The sequence below is a fragment of the Peromyscus californicus genome, unplaced genomic scaffold (assembly GCF_007827085.1).
Source record: "Peromyscus californicus insignis strain IS unplaced genomic scaffold, ASM782708v3 Scaffold_4__1_contigs__length_199733344, whole genome shotgun sequence".
NCBI classification, from domain to species: Eukaryota; Metazoa; Chordata; class Mammalia; order Rodentia; family Cricetidae; genus Peromyscus; species Peromyscus californicus.
The window spans coordinates 183,558,848-183,581,862 of NW_026294562.1; the positions used below are offsets into that span (position 1 = coordinate 183,558,848).

At 53.0% G+C, this 23,015-nt stretch overlaps 2 protein-coding genes across 3 annotated transcripts; both read left to right on the forward strand.

Moving 5' to 3' along the window:
* Positions 1–338: 338 nt before the first annotated feature.
* Positions 339–4,124, forward strand: Sbk3 (SH3 domain binding kinase family member 3). The gene is made up of 4 exons (XM_052760357.1): positions 339–383; positions 952–1,102; positions 1,549–1,751; positions 3,438–4,124. The coding sequence occupies exons 1-4, from the start codon at positions 339–341 to the stop codon at positions 4,122–4,124; spliced, it is 1,086 nt and encodes a 361-aa protein (XP_052616317.1).
* Positions 4,125–7,107: 2,983 nt separating this feature from the next.
* Sbk2 (SH3 domain binding kinase family member 2) lies at positions 7,108–17,968 on the forward strand. Of its 2 annotated transcripts, none has more exons than XM_052763282.1 (4): positions 7,108–7,189; positions 8,216–8,470; positions 15,397–15,599; positions 16,476–17,968. In XM_052763282.1, exons 2-4 carry the CDS (start codon positions 8,218–8,220, stop codon positions 17,061–17,063), a joined length of 1,044 nt encoding a protein of 347 aa, XP_052619242.1. In that variant the 5' UTR covers positions 7,108–7,189; positions 8,216–8,217; the 3' UTR covers positions 17,064–17,968. The 2 variants fall into 2 exon arrangements, with proteins under 2 accessions (XP_052619242.1, XP_052619243.1); XM_052763283.1 differs by having other exon boundaries at positions 7,178–7,277.
* The last annotated feature ends 5,047 nt before the right edge of the window (positions 17,969–23,015 follow it).

Below are 23,015 nucleotides of genomic sequence, written 5' to 3' on the forward strand. Positions count from 1 at the left end.
CAGGGAGGGGGGGGAGAGAGAGAGAGAGATTCAGAAGGAAAGAAAGACTGCCAGAGGTTGTAGAGAAGGAATCGAAGGCTGAGAAGACGGAAAAGAAATAAGTAAGGCAACAGAGGGCGACACACCCCCAGGAGGGAAGAAGGACCGGGAGTCTGAGAAACAATCTCGGGGGCCAGGAAGATTGTTTCAGAGGGACACCAAGGCCTCCCTCCAACAGCTTCACCGCACCCGGCCAGGGAAAGACCCGTGGGGGTGCAGAGGGTCCCTCAGGCTGGTTCCTCTTCGGGGAGTCTAGATAAGGGGTGCATAAAGGGCCAGCTGACATCAGACAACCTGAGATGGAGCTCAGGGCCCCCGAGACCCCCGAGGATGGGGATACAGAGGTGAGAGAGGAGGGGACAGACCGGAGGGAGGGGGAGAGAGAGAGAGAGAGAGGAGAAACAGGGAGATTTAGAGGGAGAGACAGAAAGACAGACAGAATGGAGAGAGAGACAGAGAGACAAAGAACACACAGAGAGAAGGAGAGACAGAGAAGAGAAGAGAGAGAGAGATGGGGGAGCTGGAGGCCCAGATTCAGGAAAGGACAACAGTGCAGACCCAAAGGGTCGATCCCTGGGACCAGAACACGCAGATCAGAACACATGGAAGAGAGGATGAAGGGGGTCCCGTGGGCTAAACACAAACCCATAGTTGGGGGTTGAGAACTTCTGGCTGTCTCCCTCAGGTGGGGGCAGATAAAGCCTTTGAGACTGAGACCCCCGAACTTTGCTAGGATACAAGAACAGGTGTCCCCGGGCTGGGTGACTCACTGTGACTCATCCTTCTCTCTGGGGACAGTGACCCCTGTCCCTTGCATCCACAGCTTGGTTCTGGGCCTGGACTCCGATCCCTGCTGTTGTTCAGGGAGGCCCCAAACTCGCCCCTCGACCACCCCATTCCTTCTCCCCACAGGAGGACACAGCCGTGGCCCTCCAGCGGCTCGTGGAGCTGACAGGCAGCAGGGTGACGTCGGTCAGAAGCCTGCGTGTCCAGTACCGTCTCCTCCGAAAGCTGGGTTCCGGTTCCTACGGCCGAGTGCTCCTAGCCCAGCCTCGCCAAGGGGGTGAGTCCAGCCACCAAGGGGTGGACTTCAAATTCTCCCATCATGAGGCATCTCAGAGATAAGCTAGACCTGATGGGAATTCAAAAAGCGCAGAGCTCCATGATCTTCTGAGAGACATAGGCCACCCAGAGAGAGCAAGTGACTGACTCCAGGTCACACATCACACAGCAAGGCAGGTGAGCCATTTGAACTGGAATTCATGTCACTACCCTGCCCCTTAATGTTACAGGGAATGGAGGACCAGAGAAGGTAAGGCAACATGGCAGTCCAAAGCAGAGCAGGAAAGGACGTAAGGGAAGGACTAGTTCCAACCCACACTTCACAGATGAAGACACTTGATTTTCATATGAGAATTCTCAGGCTCAGAGAGGTCAAGCGGCTTGCCTAAGGTCCCACAGCAGGACCGGGGTGTCCCGGGTTCTCATCTGACCCCATCTTTCTGACAGGTCAAACCGTGGCCCTTAAGCTCCTCCGGCGGGACTCGGTCCTGAGAACAACTTTCCTGAGAGAATTCTGTGTGGGCCGCTGCGTCTCTTCACATCCAGGCCTGCTGCAGACCCTGGGAAGGCCCCTGCAGACACCCCGACATTTTGCCTTTGCCCAGGAGTATGCACCCTGTGGGGATCTCAGTGGAATGCTCCAGGAGAAGGCAAGGCTGGATAGAAGTGCTCAGGTCCCCCTCAGTCCCTAACCCCAAATTAATGCACCATCAAGATCACCCTGAGACCCCCAAATGACCTCCCCATTTCTAAGTCTCAACAGGGTTGCCTGCCTGACCCCAGCGCTGATCCATATGACCATCCAAACACAAGCTTGGAAGGGAGGAGCTGGGTTGGCGTTAAGGTTGGGGATGGATTGTGGCTACTTGGGGGTGGCATATAGACAGATTTGAGGCTCCAGTTGGTGTGGCGATTGGGAGGTGGGAATGGATGGATGGGATGGAAGGGTTTATGATTGGTCATAGGTGGGCCATGGCTGTAGAGGAGGAAAGCAGGGTTGATACTGTCGACAAGGGCAGGTTGGCACAGGCTGTGTCTGCAGGCTGACTTGCATAGGCTTGAAATGGAATTTCCTTTAGAAAGACTACTAGGTCAGGACTGAACCCAGGAGAGTCTAGCCCCTTTTATATTTGGAGATCGGGTGCATGGAGATATTGAGGGGTCAGCACTTCACATTTGAGATAGAGTTAGGGGTAAGCAAAAGGAAGGATGAGAGGAAGGAGGGAGGGGAGATGGGTGGATGCTTGGGTGGAAGGATGATGAGTGGGTAGACGGATGAATGGGTAGGTAGGTGGGTAAGTGGATGGATGAATGCGTACAGGCATGGATGGACAGCTGGATGTTTAGTTTGATGTGTAGATGGATGGATTGATTCATGGATGGATGGATGACTGTGTGGATTCATGGATGGATGGAAAACTGTGGGTGGATTCATGGATAGATGGATGACTGTGTGGATTCATGGATGGATGGAAGACTTGTGGATTCATGGATGGATGGATGACTGTGTGGATTCATGGATGGATGGATGACTGTGTGGATTCATGGATGGATGGATGACTGTGTGGATTCATGGATGGATGGAAAACTGTGGATTCATGGATAGATGGATGACTGTGTGGATTCATGGATGGATGGAAGACTGTGTGGATTCATGGATGGATGGAATGACTGTGTGGATTCATGCATGGATGGATGACTGTGTGGATTCATGGATGGATGGATGACTGTGTGGATTTATGGATGGATGGATGACTGTGTGGATTTATGGATGGATGGATGACTGTGTGGATTCATGGATGGATGGATGACTGTGTGGATGCATGGATGGTTGCATGGATGGATGCATGGATGGCCACATGGATAGCTGTACAAATACATAACTGCATGGTTAGTTAGGTATATGGATGGACAGATGAATGCATGCATGTTGTATGGATGAGTAGATGGCTACATGGTTGGCTGCATGACTAACTGGATGGATGGATAGGTGAATCTGAGGCCAGTCTGGTCTACCTGAGACCCTGTGTCAGAGAGAGACAGAGACAGAGACACAGAGAGAGACAGAGACAGAGACACAGAGAGAAGCACAGAGACAGAAACAGAGGAATACGCTCCGATGAGAAGTGGGGTACTGTTGGGAGTCAGTGGAGGGGGCAATAAAGGGTGGCGGATCTGCAGGACTTTGCGTGTTTGTGGAGATATTGGATGGCTTTGGGGGCTCTGGATTCTGGACCTTCAAACGTCAAGCGTCAGAATCCTTAGGAATCAAGAGCTATGTCCAGGATGGTGAAGCGAGAAGACAGCATACCCTTTCCCTTTCTCCCCGACCTCAGGGCCTCCCAGAGCTGATGGTGAAGCGGGTAGTGGCCCAGCTGGCTGGAGCCCTGGACTTCCTCCACGGCCGGGGGCTAGTGCACGCAGATGTCAAGCCGGACAACGTGCTGGTCTTCGATCCTGACTGCAACAGAGTAGCCCTAGGTGACTTGGGTTTGACCCGACCCGAGGGCAGCCCGACCCCTGCCCCACCAGTACCTCTGCCCACGGCACCACCTGAACTCTGCCTCCTGCTGCCGCCGAACACCCTGCCCTTGAGGCCAGCTGTGGACTCCTGGGCCCTGGGCGTGCTTCTCTTCTGTGCTGCCACAGCCTGCTTCCCTTGGGATGTAGCATTGGCCCCTGATCCTGAGTTCGAGGCGTTTGCCGGTTGGATGACCACTAAGCCCCAGCCCCCTCGGCCACCGGCACCCTGGGACCAGTTTGCACCCCCAGCTCTGACCTTGCTCCAGGGACTTCTGGATCTGGATCCTGAGACTAGGAGCCCTCCACTGGCTGTCCTGGATGTTCTAGGGGATGACTGGGGGCTGCAGGGGAGTGGAGAGGGATCTGGGAGCTTAGGCGGTGTGTCCTATGAAGATGAGGAGGAAGAAGAGGGAGGATCGAGTTTGGAGGAGTGGACAGAGGAGGAGGAAGATGAAATTAAAGACGATGGGAGGGTGGGGACAGGCAATAGGGGTTCCTGACCAGGTGACTGAGAGAGGTGGTCAGAACCTTGGCTAGAGTGTCCTGAGCCAGCCCTCGAGGCCACCTGGGAAAGGCAACAACCGTTACCAGAAGACAGGGAACACACTTCACTTTTGCCTGATGAAGGCTGGACTTGGAAGTGTAACCCCTCATCTGCAGTACGCACGCACGCGCACGCGCGCGCGCGCGCACACACACACACACACACACACACACACACACACACACAACTGAGGACTCTGGGTCCGGATTGTGTGCCGCTGTTGCAGCCTCCCACTCCTTCCCCCCATCTCTCTTTTTGTCTTCTTCCTTCATTCTGTCCCATCTTGCTCCCCCTCCTCCTCCCCTTCCCCCTCTCTTCTCCTCTCCTCAACCTTTCCTTCTCCCTGCTCCTCCTTCTCATCCTGATTTTCCTTCCAAAACAGTCTCGTGTATCCCAAACTGGCCTCAAACCCACTGTGCAGATAGACGACCTTGAACTTCTGATCCTCCTGCCTCTGCCTCCTCAGTGCTGGGATTACAGGCGTGCATCTCCACATTGTCTTTGGGTTCTGGGTAGAGACGGGACCCCAGGCTTCCTGCACGCTAGGGCAGGCCCCCTATCAACTGAACCTCATCCCCTGACCCTGAGCACCGTCCCGATGAAAGTTTCTGTTCCTCCTACAGCTGTATTTCTGTATCTCTGAAACACTGACTGCTTATCATGAATTCTGATGGGACCACTCTTCTCCTCTAAGACCCTGGGTGGCTCCCACCAACTGAGGCACAAAACCTGAACATATAGGATCCGATATTATGTTGATGTAGTGTTTCCTGGGCTCCGTGCTGGTTCCGTTGTGGGAATCATTTATGTATTCTGAAGTTACACACACACACACACACACACACACACACACACACACACGTCACTGCCGACAGGCACTCACACACCTTAGATGCTCCACCAGGCACACTTTGCTCCCATCTTGGCCTACAGAAACTGGTCCCCATCCCTGGAGTCCTCCAAGCCATCTGTGTCTGTTCTTCCTCTCCTTATCACCAACTGCTGCGATGTGCTTGTGTTTTGTTTTTTTCTCATTTCTAAACCCTTCCATTTTCTGTTTCCACAAAGCCCCAAGTAATCTATCTGGCTCCAAATATCCCAGCTCCATCTTTCTTCAAGGACCCATCAATCACGAGAGCCAGGGCTGGTTCCAAGGGTCTTCCTCTCTCTCAAGCCGCACACAGGCTCCAGCTCATTGTGCCTCACGTCCCCAGCACCCAGCAGAGGGGCAGGAACTACAAACATCACTGGAATTTATACTTTAAAAAACATCAAGTGCCGGGCGGTGGTGGCGCACGCCTTTAATCCCAGCACTCGGGAGGCAGAGCCAGGCGGATCTCTGTGAGTTCGAGGCCAGCCTGGTCTCCAAAGCGAGTTCCAGGAAAGGCGCAAAGCTACACAGAGAAACCCTGTCTCGAAAAACCAAAAAAAAAAAAAAAACAAAACAAAACAAAAAAAAAAAAACCATCAAGTTCTCGTGTATGCCAGGATGTCATCTCACTATGGAATGGAGGATAACCTTGATTACCCTCCTTGAACTTTTGATCCCCCTGCCCCCACGCCCAAGTGCTGAAATTGCAGACCTGTGCCACCATGGCGATTTACACAGCGCGCTGGAGATTTGAGCCACCAGAGTTTGGTGCAGGTCGAACAAACGCTGCAAACAGAGCTACATGCCCCAAGCCAGAATCTACACCTTTTAGATTTCAAAGTGAGTTCCCTAAATGCGCCATGGTGCCCCGGATTGGACTTGGGAACAGGAAAAGGACCTTGAAGGCAACAAGGGTAGACAGGACAACTGTTGTTGAGAGCGTTGCTAACTCAGTGTTAAATGTTGGGTGGGATGCTGACCTCGGGGGGAGAGCGGGGGAGAGGTCCAAGGGACCTTTGCAACTGTTTTTGTAAAACTCAAAATACTTACAAAATAAAAAGTGTCTTTGGACAATGAAAGGAACCCACATCCTCAGTGCTTGAAACCCAACAGACAGTGCAGCTGTCCCGGAGGAAGGGGAAAGTCACTCCTGAGCCCCAGCTGCCCCACCACCTGTTTCTGGCCCCTGCTCTGAGGTCATTTCTCATGACATCATTTTAGAATCCTGTCTCATTTTGTCCCTAAACAGGACCCTAGTGTCTGGGGCTCCTGGACACACCTCCGGGAAGATTTGTGTCCGCCAACAGGGCAGCAGAAGCTGGGGAGCCGACCAAATGGGGCCAGAATAAAGGAGAGATGAGACCGCCTGAGAGAGGAGGCTACAGTCTGCATCCCTAGATCTGAAGGAAGAGGGCTGGGATCCGATCCCTGGGTCAGAGAGAAGAGGTCTCGGACCTAGTCTCTTGGATCGGAGAAAGGAGCGCTGGATCCCTGGGTTTGAGGAAGGCAGTTTAGTCCCGGGCTTCTGGGCCTGAGGGAGGATGGCTGGGGTCCTGGACCTTGGGTCTGAGGGTTAATGGATGGGGCCTGGACTCCTGAGTCTGAGGAAGAAGGATTAGGGTCTGAACCCTGAATCTGAGGGAAGAGGGCTGGGGTCTAGAGTCCTGACCTGAGAGAGGAAGGCTGCCCCGACCCTTGGATCTGAGGGATGAGGGCTAAGGGCTTGGATATGAGAAAGGGTGGTACCTAGACCTCGATGTCGGATAGGTGGGCTGCTTTCTAGAATCCTCCACTGAGGAAGGAAGGCTAGAGCGTGGACCCTGAACGTGAGGGAGGAGGGGAGTCTGGACTTCTGCGTCTGAGGGAGGAAGGCTACCGGGACTCTTGGGTCCCGGGGAGGAGAGCTGAGCACACACCCGCGCCCCCAAATCTGGGGCCTTTGTTCACCCACAGTCAGTACTAGGATTCAACACACGGTGTCGCTCTGCCCCCAGTGGGGGCAGAAGGGGCGGGGCAGAGGGTGGGGCTTTACGACCCCCCAAGGTGGGGGGCGGGACTTGCTCCTGGGCAAGCCGGTGCTGGCAGGAGCCCCGAAGTGCAGGGCGCTAACCGCAGTAGGCAGAAAGGGGATCAGACAAGCCTTGAAGAAGGTGAGGTCTGGAGCTCTCAGCCCAGGTCAGAAGTAGGGCAAGGTTAACCGGCTTGAGGTCGGCTGCAGCTGAACTAGGAAAACAGGGGGTAAGAGCCCTGGACCCTCAACAGGACAGGGAAGATCTGGAAGCCATCGAGTGCTTGAGTGTTGGGGCCAGGGTCCAAGCCCCCAAGTTGTGTGAGTCATAGACGTTCCCGGGCAGTAATAAGTTATGGTTTGGACCCCTAGGTCTGGGGGAGGAGGGCTGAGGGCTGGACCCCTGGGCCTGAGGGAGGAGGGCTGGAGTCAGGGACCCTGGATCTGAGGGTAGATGGGTGGGATCTGAACTCCTGAGTCTGAGGAAGGAGGTCTGACCCTTAATGTGAAGGAGGAAGGCTGGGGTCTATATTTCTAGATATTGGGAGGGGAACTGGGGTCTGGAGCCCTGGGTCTAGGGAGGAGCCGCTGAGCTGTGAGACTTGGACCACAAAATGATTGAGGGCTGAAGGATTGGGGACCGGTCCAAGCGACAGCTTCCGGCAGGACCCTGATGTCTCAAGCTGCGTAGAGCCCCACCCTTCCCTGGAGGCAGAGAGCACCTGTTTGCTCTTTGGAGGGAGCTGCTCATCCACTCTGGGCCCAAGTCTGTTTGCTTTGGAAACAAGATGGGGGGGTTGTCTCAATGGCTTGGTTCATCTTTCACTCTCAGGCCACCAGGTGGCAGTGGGAATGGGGGGGGCATCTGACCTCTCAATTGACCTCACCTCACACCACTGACTGTTTTCCACTCCTCGGGGTCCTCTGACAGAATGGAAGTAAGTCATAATGAGAACTGGCAATCAGTGCAGGTCCAGACTTCTTCACACCCCAGCCCTCTTCACTCAGATCCATGGGTCCAGACCCCAGCCCTCCTCCCTCAGATCTAGGAGTCCAGACCCCAGCCTTCCTCTCTCAGACCCAGGGGTCTGGTTACCATGCTCTCCCTCCACTGGGCATAGGCTAGTGACCTCTGAGTCCTGGGTCACTTTCCTCATCTATCTTGCAGAAATGCCGGGCAAGCAGTCAGAGGACGGGGTGATGGAAGTGGCAGCTGTGGAAGATGGAGGTGACGAAGGCCTGGGGGGCCTCACCGTAGAGGAGCTGGAGCAGGGCCAGGAGACTGCGCTGGCCTTGGAGGACATGATGGCTCTGAGCGCCCAGACCCTGGTCCGCACTGAGGTGGAGGAGTTGTACGAGGAAGTGCGTCCCTTGGGCCAGGGCCGGTTCGGTCGTGTCCTGCTGGTTACTCACCGGCAGAAAGGTACCGGATCCTGGGCCCGGGAATGCCATAGGGTACATCTGAGCAAGATTTCAGACGAGCTAGCCAAGACTTGGGAGTCTTATAAACGTCAGTCAGGTCTTTCTAAGCTGTGTGTTTTTAGGGGGTTCCTTTAACCCAGCTCTCTCCTTTGAAGAGATGAGAAGCCCGGCATTATGTTGTATGCCTGCATAATCTCATCACTCAGGCCGAGGCGGGGAGGTTGCTATGAATCTGAAGCTGGTCTAAGATTTACATAGTGAGTTCCAGGTTAGCCAGGCTGAGTAGCAAGATAACTGTCTCAGACAAACAAAGCCGGACACAGTGGCTGATACGCGTAACCCCGGTGTCTCTGAGATAGAATCCCTGGAGGTAGAGGCGGGAGGATCGGGAGTTTGAAGTCATCCTATGATATATACAGAGTTTCAGGCCAGCCTGGGCTACATTAGAGGCTGTTTCAAAAATAGAAAGCCATCAGGATGTCTCAGCAGCTAAAGGCGCTTGCCACAAAGTCTGATGGCATGAGTTCAATTCCCCAGATCCTACCTACCTGGTGCAAGGAAAGAACTGATTGCCCCAGGGTGTCCTCCGATCTCCACAATCCTCCTCCCAACAAGCACACAATCAACCAGTGTAAAATTAAAAAGAAAGGAGAAAAGAGAAACCTGTTTGTACTTAAAACTAACAAACAAACAAACACAAAAACCTAATGATTTTCTATCGTACAGCCATGTCCACTTATCTGCACTTCCTGGGATGTTTGAAACTGCATGATTTGTGTCTACTATAACATCTCCCTCTCCTTACCTCTTTCTTCTTAAACTTTTATTAACAATTTTTTTAGTTATGTGCATATGGCAGTGGGGGGAGCAACTGTGCACATGAGTACAGTGTCCTGAGAGGCCAGAGAGGCGAAAGGTCCCCTGAAGCTGGAGTTACAGGTGGTTGGTTGTGAGCTGCTGGGATTTGAACTCTGGTCCTCTGGAAGAGTAACAATTATTGTTTGTCTGTCCTAACCTTTTCTTCCTTCCCTCCCTCCCTCCCCCCCGCTTCTCTCTCTCTCTCTCTCTCTCTCTCTCTCTCTCTCTCTCTCTCTCTCTCTCTCTCTCTCTCTCTCTGTTTTTTGAGACAGGGTTTCTCTGTGTAGCCCTGGTCTCCTGGATCTCACTCTGTAGCCCAGCTGACCTCGAATTCACAGAGAATCCACATGTCTCTGCCTCCCGAGTGCTGGGATTAAAAGCATATGCCACCACCACCCGGCTCATTTTTTAATTTTATGTGTATGGGTATTTTGCCTGTATGCATGTCTATGCACCACTTGCATGCAGTACCCCCAGAGGCCAGAAGAGGGCATCCGATTCTCTAAAACTGGAGATACAGATCATTATTTAGCAGCCATGTTGGGTGCTGGGAATCAAACCTGAGTCCTCTGGAACACCCAGTGTTCTCCACCCCTGAACCATCTCTCCAACTTTCCTTTTTTTTCCTTCCTTCCTTCCTTCCCCTCTTCCCTCCTTCCTTCCTTTTTTTCTTCTTTCCTTCCTCTCTTCCTTCCTTTCTCTCTTTCAGACAGGGTCCTATGCTGCCCACAATGGCCTCAGACTTGCTATATATCTGAGGCTAGCTTAGAACTCCTGATCCTCCTGCCTCGACCTCCACTGAGTGTTGGGATTACGGGAGTGCACCTCCAGGCCCAGTTTATGTCGTTTGAGGGATGGAACCAGAGGTTTCATGTATCCTGGGCATGCCATCTAACAAGTGAATGATGTCTTTAGATCATGAGTTCTCAACCCATGGGTCATGACCCCTTTAGAGACAATCTTTTCAAGGGGTCACCTAAGGGATCATCAAAAAGCACAGATATTACTGAGCAGTGGTGGTGCACGCCTTTAATCTCAGCACTGGGGAGGCAGAGGCAGGAGGATCTCTGTGAGTTCAAGGCCAGCCTGGTCTACAGCGTGAGTTCCAGGACAAGCACCAAAACTACACAGAGAAACCCTGTCTCGAAGAAAACAACAAAACAAAACCACAGATATTTACATTACAATTCATAACAGTAGCAAAATTACAGTTACGAAGTAGCAATGAAAATAATTTTATGGTGGAGGGGGGTCGCAGCATTAGGAAGGTTGAGAACCACTGATTTAAAGAAATAAAATGAGGCTATTTGTGTGGACACCAATACAATCTGCCTGGTATCCTTCAAAGAAGAGAGTAGGAGTCAGGACTTTGTGAGGACTCAGCTTGAAGACAGCCATCTATCTGCAAGCCAAGACACCCTGTCTCAGAAAGGAGAGAGACAGAGAAGCGGGTGGGCAGGGCTGAGGATGTAGCTCAGTGGTATGAATGCTTGCCTGGTGTCTGCGAGGCCCTACGTTCAATACCCGGTTCTGGACAAAACTAAAACACTTCATCAAATTTCGACATCCTGCTGGGCAAACACCTGTGATTCCAGCACTCAGGGAGCAGAGGGAAGAGTGCTCAGTGGCCTCACCCACAGGCCGCTGAGATGCCTCGGAGGGTGAAGGCATTGCCTCGGAGGTTGTACCGCCTGAGTTGGATCCCTGGAACCCACATAAAGGTGTAAGGACCAAACTGACTCCACAGAGTTGTCCTGTGGTCCTACATGTTCACCATGTCAATATTCATTGATAGTATCTAACCATCTCTCTCCCCACCCTCTCTCTCTGAAGGCTAGGGGCTAAAGAGAAGGCTCCATAGTTAAAAAGCATTTTTTCCTTTTGCAGGGAAAAAAAAAACACGTGAATCCAATTCCATAGGCTCCGATGCCTCCTGACATCTGTGGGCACCAGGCATGCACATCCGTACACGTAGACAGACACTTCATACACATAAAATAAAAACTGAAAACAAAGAAGGAGAGGGTGGAGAGATGTCTCTGAGACGGCTCTGCATTTAAGAGTGCTTCTTGTGCTGGGGGGACGGGGTGCACGCCTTTAATCCCAGCACTTGAAGGCAGATCTCTGTGTTCGAGACCAGTCTGGGCTACAGAGCAAGTTCCACGACAGCCAGGGCTGTTACACAGAGAAACCCTTTCTTTCTTTCTTTCTTTCTTTCTTTCTTTCTTTCTTTCTTTCTTTCTTTCTTTCTTTCTTTCTTTCTTTCTTTCTTCCTTCCTTCCTTCCTTCCTTCCTTCCTTTCTTTTTTTCTTTCCTTCTTTTTTCTTTCTTTCTTTCTTTTTTTTTTTTAAAGATTTATTTATCGTGTATACAGTGTTCTGTCTGCATGTATGCCTGCAGGCCAGAAGAGGGCACCAGATCTCGTTACAGATGGCTGTGAGCCACCATGTGGTTACTGGGGATTGAACTCAGGACCTCAGGAAGAGCAGCCAGTGCTCTTAACCTCTGAGCCATCTCTCCAGCCTGAGAAACCCTTTCTTGAAAAGAAAAAAAAAAAGTACTTCTTGCCCTTCCAGAGGACTTGAGTTCAGTTCCTAGTATCAGGCAACTCACAACCACCTGTGACTCCAGTTTCAGGGAATCTAACACCTTCTTCTTTAGGCATCCCACACACACAGCACATGCTCACACACACACATAAAATGCATGAATAAATACGAAAGACCACTCATATTTTTTTTTTTTTTTTTTTTTTTTTTTGGTTTTTCGAGACAGGGTTTCTCTGTGTAGCTTTGCGCCTTTCCTGGAACTCGCTTTGGAGACCAGGCTGGCCTCGAACTCACAGAGATCCGCCTGGCTCTGCCTCCCAAGTGCTGGGATTAAAGGCGTGCGCCACCACCGCCCGGCGAGACCACTCATATTTGAGGCCAGTGTGGTTAATGGAGTTCCAGGGTAGGTGGGATTACCCAGAGAGATCTTGTCTCAAAAACTAAAAAGGAAGGAAGAAAGGAACTTTATCTTTGAATACAGCCTCATTCGCCAGGGTGGGGGTAGGGGGTGGGATCCTAGGAATTTGTCTTCCATTGTTTGAATTTGAGGAAATGCGATTTGGCCCATAACAGAGAGAGAGGGAAACAGAATGAGAGATCTGTGGCGGGTCTGTTCAGAGCATGGAGACATGAACAACAGCAGGGGAACTGAGGCACTGTTGGTGAGGCCTCAACTGCTTGGTTTCATTGGACATATGAGTTACACCCCTGAGTGCCCAGCCTCACGCTAGATCAGTGGTTCTCAACCTGTGGGTCGCGACCCTTGGGGGCAAACGACCCTTTCACAGGGGTCACCTAAGACCCATCAGAAAACACAGATATGTACATGACGATTCATAACAGCATCAAAATTACAGTTATGAAGTAACGACAAAAATAATTTTATGGTTGGGGGGTCAGCACACATGAGGAACCGTATTAGAGGGTCGTGGCATTGGGAAGGTTGAGAACCGCTGTGCGAGACGATGCCCCAGGTGTCAAGATGGAGGCGGTGCTGAGCTGTTCAGAGTACAGTGGGAAGTGAGCAGAGACCTTCAGAACACTAGGTGAGATGGGGGCTGTAGCTCAGGGACAGGGCACGACTCACCTCGTATGCCTGAGGCCCCACTTCAGTCCACACACACACACACACACACACACACACACACACACACACACACCACACACACACACACCACCACACACACACACACCACACACACACACACACACCACACACACACACACACCACACACACACACCACACACACACACACGCACACACCACACACACCACACACACACACACACCACACACACACACCACACACACACACACAACACACACACACACACACACACCACACACACACACCACACACACCACACACACACACACCACACACACCACACACACACAACACATACACACACACACACACACCACACACACCACACACACACACCACACACACACACACACACACACACACACACACACACATACACACACACACACACGAAGCCGAGACAGCTGGAGAAGACACTGCCACTTCAGGCTGGAGTGTGTGGAGTTGAACGGCGGGTGTTTAAAGAGGCAGCCGTTCATGTCATTCAGCCATACGGGAGGCTGAGGAAGTAGGACGGCCATTTCAAGGTCTGTCTGAGGCTGCAGGATTCATGCGAGGCCCCTGAGAAAACTTAGTGAAAACTTGTATCAAAGCAAAAAGTAAAGAGAAGTCTGAGGATTTGGCTCAGGGCTCCAGTACTTGCCTAGACTGTACCAGTGAGAGGCCGGGGACGTGGCCCAGGGACAAGCGGTTGACCCAGAATCCATCAGTGAGCAGGGAAAGACATCATTCTTCCATAGAGCCCCTGCCTAGAATCCCCCAGTGAGGGGCTGGAGTGTGGCTCAGTGGTGGAGCCCCTGCCTAGAATCCCCCCAGTGAGGGGCTGGGGGTGTGGCTCAGTGGTAGAGCCCCTGCCTAGAATCCCCCAGTGAGGGGCTGGGGGTGTGGCTCAGTGGTAGAGCCCCTGCCTAGAATCCCCCAGTGAGGGGCTGGGGTGTGGCTCAGTGGTCGAGCCCCTGCCTAGAATCCCCCAGTGAGGGGCTGGGGGTGTGGCTCAGTGGTAGAGCCCCTGCCTAGAATCCCCCAGTGAGGGGCTGGGGTGTGGCTCAGTGGTCGAGCCCTTGCCCAGCATGCCCGAGGCCCTAGGATCAATCCTCAGCCATACAAAAAAGAGAAAGTTGGCAGCCTGCCTGAATCACACAACAACACAACCCCGTGGTTGTGATAGTTCTTAAGATAAGCTTAAGAAATCATAGCTGATGGCTAGAAGCTTGACACTAAAAGTTTCTGCCTTGGAGGGAGAATCTAGGATGTTGTTTCTCCATGGACTAGGATCATGACTCCTTAACTGGACCTGTTACCCTGCACTCTGTATAGTTTGCCCAGGTGCCTCAAACATGTCTTTGTGCCAGCCATGGTGGGCCATACCTACACTCGCACCTGTGAGACAGGAAGATCAGGAGTTTAGCGTCATCCCCAGCTACAGAGGGAGCCAGAAGCCAGGCTGGAATACGTGAGACCTTACCTCAGAAAAAGAAAAAAAATCCTCCCACGGTCTGCACGGGACCAACCTAGGCCCTCTACATATGTTTGACACTTGTGTAGCTTGGTCTATTTGTGGGATTCCTAGCAGTGGGGTCAGGACTGTCCCTAATGCTTGAGCTGGCTTTCAGGAGCCTATTTCTTTCTTTCTTGTTTGCTTGTTTGTTTGTTGTTATTGTTGTTGTTGTTTTGAGACAGGGTTTCTCTGTGTAGCTCTGGCTGTCCTGGAACTTGCTCTGTAGACCAGACTGGCCTTGAACTCACTGAGATCCCCCTGTCTCTGCCTCCCAAGTGCTAAGATTAAAGATATGCACCACCTCTGGCCAGCTTTCAGGAACCCATTCCTCATACTGGGTTGCCTTGCCCAGTCTTATACAAGGGGAGGAGCTCAGTCCTACCTCAAGTTGATGTGCCATGTCTTGTTGACATCCATGGGAGGCCTGCCCCTTTCTGAACAGAAACAGAGAAGGGGTGGATGTGGGCAGTGGGGGTGCAGAGAGGAGGCCAGGAGAGGGAACAGGAAGAGAGGAGGGAGGGGAAACTCCCTTCAGGGTGTAAAATAAACGAATGAAATTTAATTAATTAAAAAAATCCTCCTACATGGGATTGTCATCGTGGGGAGTTAAACAGTCACTGGAGGTTCCAGGTTCGGTTTTAATTCACCCTGAGAACAGAAATGTGGAGTGGACATGGGTGGACGTGGGTGGACGTGGGTGGACGTGGGTGCCGCATGCTACCGTTAGTAGCAGCAGAGCCTGGTGCTGTTAGAGTAGCTGGTAGGGAGGCAGAGATTGGGGGACAAGGAGGCGTTTGGGAAACAGATTCCCTCCTGAAGCCTAGGAAGAGGATCAAGAGAGCTGGCCTAGTGACCCCAAACTCTTACCCACCTCTGACATCCATCCCTGTTCCATCTGACCCCCATCTCCAGGAACACCCCTGGCACTGAAGCAGCTCCCCAAGACCTCGACTTCCCTCCGTAGCTTCCTGTATGAGTTCTGCGTGGGCCTCTCACTTGGCACGCACCCGGCCATCGTGGCAGCCTACGGCATTGGCATTGAGTCAGCCAATTCCTACAGCTTCCTGACGGAGCCTGTTCTCCACGGGGACCTCATCACCTTCATCCAGCCCAAGGTGAGCAGGTCGGCCCCTGGGTATGCCTTTGTGAGCCTTACCAGGGTTTGTGGGAAGTCAAGGAACCCCAAGAATCACACTCACTGTGTTAGGCCACCCTGGCCCCCATCTAACCCCAATTTCTATAATTGTTGGGTCACTTTAGCGTTTCTTGACTGTGTCCTGTTGGGATTAACCAACCCTCACAAGCTCAGAGTCTGCCCTGCTGGAGTTAACAGGCTTCATGGGCTCACTGGGACCCATCTGGGGGTCTGTCAGTTCGCAGTAGGCCTCACAGATCTCTCCAGGTCACACCAGAGGCTCACGCTAGGCCTCAGCACACTTGCAAACTCATGGGACTTGTAGGCTCCTACTAGGCCTCGGAGGCCTCACAGGCTCAGACTCATGCTAGTCCCCCTCATCCCCCCACCAATCGGCCCCACAATCTCACAGAACTCAGGCTCAACGAGGCCTTGGAGCTCATATTAGGACTCACAGCTCACACTAGGTCTCATAGGACTCCTAAGACCCACAGGTTCAGGTAGGCCTTACCAGCTCACACTAGACCTGACATCAGCCTTGCACTGGGCCTCAGAGACCTCACAGGTTCCACAGGTCTAACAGGTTCAGCTGGGCCTCCTAGGCCTTACAGGCTCACACTGGACCTCATAGGTATCACAGGTTCACAACCCTTAGAGACACATGCCACGCTTCACACTAACAAGATCACACCGGGCCTCACAGATCTCTCAAAGCTCACAGGCCTCACTGGCATGACCTATGAGCCTTCTCAGCTTTTCCAGGAGCTGTGCCTGGGGTTGAAAAGAAGCCCTACCTCTTCAGCTTCCCTCAGCAGCTAGGGGAGCAGGGGACCTTCATTATCTTTCACCCCTGCAGGTGGGTCTTCCCCAGCCCGCAGTCCAGCGCTGTGCAGCCCAGCTGGCCTCAGCTTTGGAGCACATTCACTCCCATGGCCTGGTATACCGGGACTTGAAGCCAGAGAATGTGCTGGTGTGTGACCCAGACTGCCATCGCATCAAGCTGACGGACTTTGGCCACACCCGGCCCAGAGGTACCCTGCTCCGACTCACTGGGCCACCGATCCCCTACACGGCCCCTGAGCTGTGTGCTCCACCACCCTTCCCCGAGGGACTACCCATCCAACCTGCCCTGGATGCCTGGGCTCTGGGAGTCCTGGTCTTCTGCCTCCTTACCGGCTACTTCCCCTGGGACCAGCCCCTGGTGGAGGCTGACCCTTTCTTCGAGGACTTCCTTATCTGGCAGGCCTCCGGCCAGCCCCAAGACCGGCCACAGCCCTGGTATGGCCTATCCCCTGCGGCAGACACTCTCCTGTGGGGGCTGCTAGACCCTCACCCCAGGAAGAGGAACCCTGTGAGCTCCATCAAGGGCTACCTAGGCCAACCCTGGAAGCAGAGGGAGGGGGAGGCTGAGGAACTGGCAAAGGAGCTGAGGGAAGATGGGTAGTTAGGAGACCGCGCGGGCTATAAAGGGGGAGCAGCCTGCATGCCGAGACCCGCTTTGCCCGTGCTGCCTGGCTGCGGCCTCCTCTCCATTTCCAATCTCTCCCCTACCTGTCCTGTGTGTAGTCTGCATCCCTCCTTTATGCTCTGTGCGTGCATGCCTGCGTGCGTGCACACGTGTGTGTCGTGTGAAAGTCAGAGGACTTTCGGGAGCCAGTTCTCTCCTTCCACCTTGGGGCCCAGCGATGGAACTGAATTCTTTGTCCGTCTTCATGCACCTTTACCTACGGGAGCCGTCAGGCTGTCTCTGGTCTTGAACTCTGGATCCTCTTGCCCCAGAATCCTGAGTCCTGGGGATAACAGGCATGCACCACGCTCAGCTCTCCCGCATAGCTGTGCACGGTCCCACCCACCTCAGGTAGCGCCCCCCCCCCCCCCCGCTCCCCCCCACAAGCCCCAGGTAAGACAGCCACCTGCCCTGGACTTCACAATCCCCGGCCCCTCCTCTACTGTGTGTTCCTTTTATTTACTTATTTGGTGTGCGCCGGACCTCTTTTAACTGTGCGCCCTCCCAGAGGGTGGGGTCTTAGCTCCCGGAGGACTGACCCTGCATCCCCAGAGTAGAGCCCCGCCTACAGCAAGCAGTCAAATCAGTAGACACATCTGATCACCGGGGCTCCCCACTGGGGGCCTCCCCGACTCTTTACCACTGTCTTCCTGGCTTCGTCACCCCGTCTTCTCTCATGGGGCTTCACAGCACTCCGATCTGCTCCAGCTTTTTCTCCCACCCACCTGCATGCCGGGACATCCTCCCCCACGCGGCCGCGGCCGCGGCCGCCGCCATCTGAGATACTTTATGTACTCTTGCCTCAGCTGTCCTCTGCAAATAAAGTCCCCCTGGCAACTGGATCTTGTGCTGTGCCTCTGTCCACTTAGGGAAGAGATGAGTGTTCTTGGGCAGTGGGTGAGACAGAGACAGAGAGGTCGTAGGGCCAAGTGGTGCTTGGGTAAGGACTCCCATTAGGTCACTCTTCCATGGAGCCTGTGACGGCAGGTGTCTAAAGAGGGTCCGGGTAGCTACTTAGTTTTTAATTTTAAGAAAGAATTCATCATTACATGCTCACACCACAGCATGCCTGTAGAGATCGGGGGACACTTTGCAGAAGTGGGTTCTGTCATGGTGACAGGCGTTAGTGGCGGGGCCCTTCACCTCCTGAGACATCTCACCTGCCCAGTTTTTGAATGTTTGTTTTGTTTTAGTTTTTATAACGCAGTTTCGCTATGTAGCCCTGGTAGTCCTGGAACTCACTCTGTAGACCAGGCTAGCCTCAAATGCACAGAGATCCACCTGCCTCTGCCTCCCAAGTGCTGGGATTAAAGGCGTGCACCGCCACCACTGAGCTTTTTTTTTCTTTTTTTCTTTTTTTTGACATGGTCATACATAGGCCAAGCTGCCCTAGAACTCACCATGCAGCTGAGGATGTCCTTGAACTCCTGATCCTCTTGTCCCTACCTCCTGAGAGATGGAATTACAGGCTTGCACCACTGTGCTGGGTGTATGCAATGCTAGGATTCCAACCCGGGGCTTTATGTGTGCTAAACACACACTACCAACTGAGCCGCATCCCCAGCCCCGTGAGCCATTTATTTCTAAGAATCCTCTCTAGTCTACCCAATCAAAGTCTGTGCGGTAACAATGTCATGAAAAACACGGTCCTGCCTGGGGAGGTGACGCAGTTGGTGAAGCGCTGGCTATGAAAGCGTGGGGACCTGAGTTCACACCGTTTCTAAGAGTATCGTTTAAAAAAAATAAAAATCACTGCCGCGAGGAGGGAGAGACGGGCAGACGTCTGTGGTTCGCTGGCCATCCAACTTTGCGTGTGCATGCTTGTGTAAGACAGCCGGGTAAGGTAGGTCAGACAGGAGCCCTAGCCAGTCCCCAGCCCTGGTCCCCCCACTCCTTCTCACCCCCCCCCCCCAGCCCCTTGCTGGCAGCCACCCCTGTTTGCAAACACGCTCTCTTCCTCTCTGTGCCCTGCTTGGCTGCAGGCCCAGAGCAAGGCTACAACTCAGGGACGGATCAAGTGTCTCTGGCTCCCTAGGCCCCCTGCGCACACCCGAGTGCCCCTGCTGTGGCTACGAGGTGCCGCCTGGTAGGGGGCTGGCAGAGCGTGTGTGCCTGTGCGTGACATGACCTCAAGGACCCTTGGACTCTGGGTTCCAGCCAAAGCAGTAGGGATGGCAGCGGCCATCCTGGGCAGCCAGTGGGGCGCCTCGGAGTAAAGGATCTTTAGAAAGAACCGATGGGGACGGCAAAGGGGGTGAGCTGCGTCAAGACCTCCTGCCACCTCCTCCGTGGATCTAAAATAGCGCGAGCAATTAGGCCAAGAATGTGTCCCATAAAAGCGGGAGGCGCCTGGATGAGGGTGTGAGGGTAACGGGACTGGAGGGGCACAGGGGGTGCCTGTGGGCGTGTTAATTGGTGGTGGCAGCTGAGGATTAGCTGGAAGGTGATAATGACAAGCGTGGACCTCAGCAACAGGGGATGACAGGAAGGGTCCAAGGGTCAGGACAACACTAACAATGCTAACTGCACCATTTCACACCAAGGACACAGGCTCGCACGCTCTCCCTGCTCTCTGACTCCTCTGGGGTCCCTGGGACTTTCCCGACTTCCCTTTGGGGGCTGTGGTGTGGCACAGCAGTCACACACTGGTCAGAGTTCACACACACCTGTTGAGCTGCAGGGGAGTGAGAGAAGGGCGTGGATAAGTGTGAGAGTGTGTGTGCAACCACAGCCGTGCGTGTGTGTGTGTGTGTGTGTGTTTGGTGTGTGCAGCCACAGCCACAAGAGTGTGGATGAAAGTGAGAATGTGTGTGCGTGTGAATGAGCACATAAGAATGTCGTGAGTGTGTGTGCGAGGTGTGACACAGTGAGTGCAAGAGCAAAAGTGATCGCAGGAGCGTGGATGCATGAGTGTGCAAGGTAGATGTGAACATGGGAGTGTGCATGTATGCAGAAGTTACCGTGTGTGAGTGTGAAGGTTAAGTCTGGGAATGTGAATGTGGGTGTGACTATGAGGTTATGATTGTGTGTGCAGGAGTCAGCATCACGAAATGGGTGGGTGTGATACGAAATGCATGCATGAGTTGTGAACAAGTGTGGATATGGGTGCTTGTGAGCATGAGCATGTGGACATGAGTGGACATGAGTGAGTGTAGAGGTGCTAGGACTAGTGTGTCACAAATGTGGCTATGTGAGTGTGCAAGGGTGCAGATGAACACACAAGTGTGAAGTGAATGAGCATGTGGGTGACTGTGATTATGAAGTGTGGCATGTAAGATTGAGTGTACATGTGGACATGATAGTGTTTGTGCATGTGGAAGTGAACATGAGTGTGTGGAAGTGAGTGTGAACACAAACCATGTGGGCAGGTATGAATGTGAGTGTACACAAGTGTAGGAGCAGGAGTGAATGTGAGTACATGGGAGGCTGTTGAAGTGTGAGTGGACATGTGTGGGTGTGGAAGTGATTGCTAGGGCTAATGTGATCATCAGTGTGGTTGTGTGTAAAGGTGGGTGTGAACATGAGTGTGCATATGTACAAGAGTGAACTGGGTGGTGTGAATGAAAATAAATGCAAATATGAAGAGTAGGTGGGAATGAAAAGACTGTTCATGTGTGCAGGAGTGTGAACCTGAGTGTGAGAGTGCACAAGAGTGTGTGATGTGTGTTTGTGTAAGAATGTTCACTGTGTGCAGGAGCCGGAATATGTGTGAACATGAAGCATGTGTGTGATGGTAAGGGCAGGTGTGAACATGAGGTTGACTGTGTGTGCAAGAGTGAACACAGGTGTGTAAAAGTGTGAATATGGTCCATCCAGGTGAGTGTGAATAAAAGTATAGATGCGTGTGGGTGTGAGCATGGGCATATAATGTAAGTGTGTGGGTGTGGAGGTGAGTGCTAGGGTTAGTGTGATCATGAGTATGATCTTGTGTTCAAAAAAGGGTGTGAACATGAGTGTGCGCATGAGCAGGTGTGTGAATATGAAATGTGGGGTGCACGTGAAGATGTGTGTTTGTATGTGTGTGAGTGTAAATGAGCATGGACATGAGTATGTTGCACAAATGTGTTCATGCAAGAGTGCATGCTGTGTGTGCAGGATCACAAATGTGTGTGTGAACATGAGGTGTGAGGCTGTGGGGTTAGGTATGAATGCGAGTGTGCAGGTGTGTCCACAGGTGTCAACATGAGTGCAGGTACACGGGAGTGAGTGTGAGCTTGAGTGTGTGAGAGTTTATGAGTGTGGGCACAAATGTGTGGTTACATATAACATGCTAGTGTGGTATGTATAAGAGTTACAAATGTGAGCCGGGCGGTGGTGGCGCACGCCTTTAATCCCAGCACTCGGGAGGCAGAGCCAGGCGGATCTCTGTGAGTTCGAGGCCAGCCTGGGCTACCAAGTGAGTCCCAGGAAAGGCGCAAAGCTACACAGAGAAACCCTGTCTCGAAAAACCAACAACAAAAAAAAAGAGTTACAAATGTGAGGAGCAGCTGAGCAAGCCAAGGTGCGAACAGGAGCGTGGGTGTGCAAGGGTGTGTGAAGATGGGGATAAGTGGGCGTGAGAGAGCTCAGGTGGGGGGGGGATGGGAGGAAGTGTGAGGTGCAGATGAAAGCGGTTGTGTCTCTGAGTTGTGGCACCTGATCGGTGAAGACCGAAAGCCAAGCAAGGAACACTGCAGACCCGTGAGCACAGCCACCTCCGTTAGGGACAGACAGGCGAGGGCGTGACAAGCGGCCCCTCACACACGTGAGCAGGCTTTTCACCGTCATCGGGGCCAGGGAGAGGGATCAGTGAGGAAAGGCGCTTGCCGCCAAGCCCGATGGCTGAGTTCCGTCCCGGGTCCCACATGGTGGAAGGAGAGAACAGACGCCTGCAAGTCGTGCTCTGACCTCTACACTTGCGTGCGTGGTGGCGTGTGTGTCCCCTCCCCCACATACACACACATCATAGATGTAACTTCCACCGACGAGCTCCACCAGGCCCAGCAATTCCACTCCTAGATTTACACCCGGGACAGGACACAGGGCCACACAAGAGTACGGACAGACGGCTCAGCCAGCGTGAGTCCTGAGTTCAGACACCCAGTACTCACACGAACAGCGTGTGCAGCCAGAGTGCGCCTGCAATTCCAGGGCTAGGCAGGTGTGGACAGGGAGACCCCCTAGCCAGGGACGAGGCCTGAGCATTCAGCCCTCAGTTGGACATCTAAACCACCCTAGACCCAGGCAGCGTGAAGAAGAAAGAAAGTAAGAGCCGGAGGGTGGGGAGTAGCGCTGTGAACGGCTGCCCTCCAGATGTGCCGTGGCCGCTGCACACCGCCGCTGTGGTTATCTGCACGAGGTTAGGCCCACACTCTGATGGATGGGGGAGAGGCTCATGGGCCCCGGCCCGCTCCTCTCTGAGTGACTAGTGGTAGTTAATTGTGGAGGGGAGGGAGGAGGTGAAGTATTTTCTTCAGTAGCGTAGTGACTGATAACTGCCCACGCTCAGTGGGGAAACAAAAAATAAACATGAAAGAAAGAAAATTAGCTGGGAAGAAAGGGTCCAACAGGAGGAGAGGGGCATGAGAGAGAGATGGGATGAAAATGACCAAAATTCATTATAGACATGAATGAAATTGCCAGGGTTTTGTTTTCTCTGTGTATCCCTGGGTGTCCTGGAACTCACAGAGATTCACCTGCCTCTGCCTCTCGAGTGCTGGGATTAAGGCGTGCGCCACCACCGCCGGCAATACTTTTATAATTTTTTTTTTTGATATAGAGTGTTTTGTCTGCACATATGCCTGTATGCCAGAAGAGGGTGCCAGATCATATTTTATGATGGTTGTGAACCACCATGTGGTTGCTGGGAATTGAACTCAGGACCTCCGGAAGAGCAGCCAGTGCTCTTAA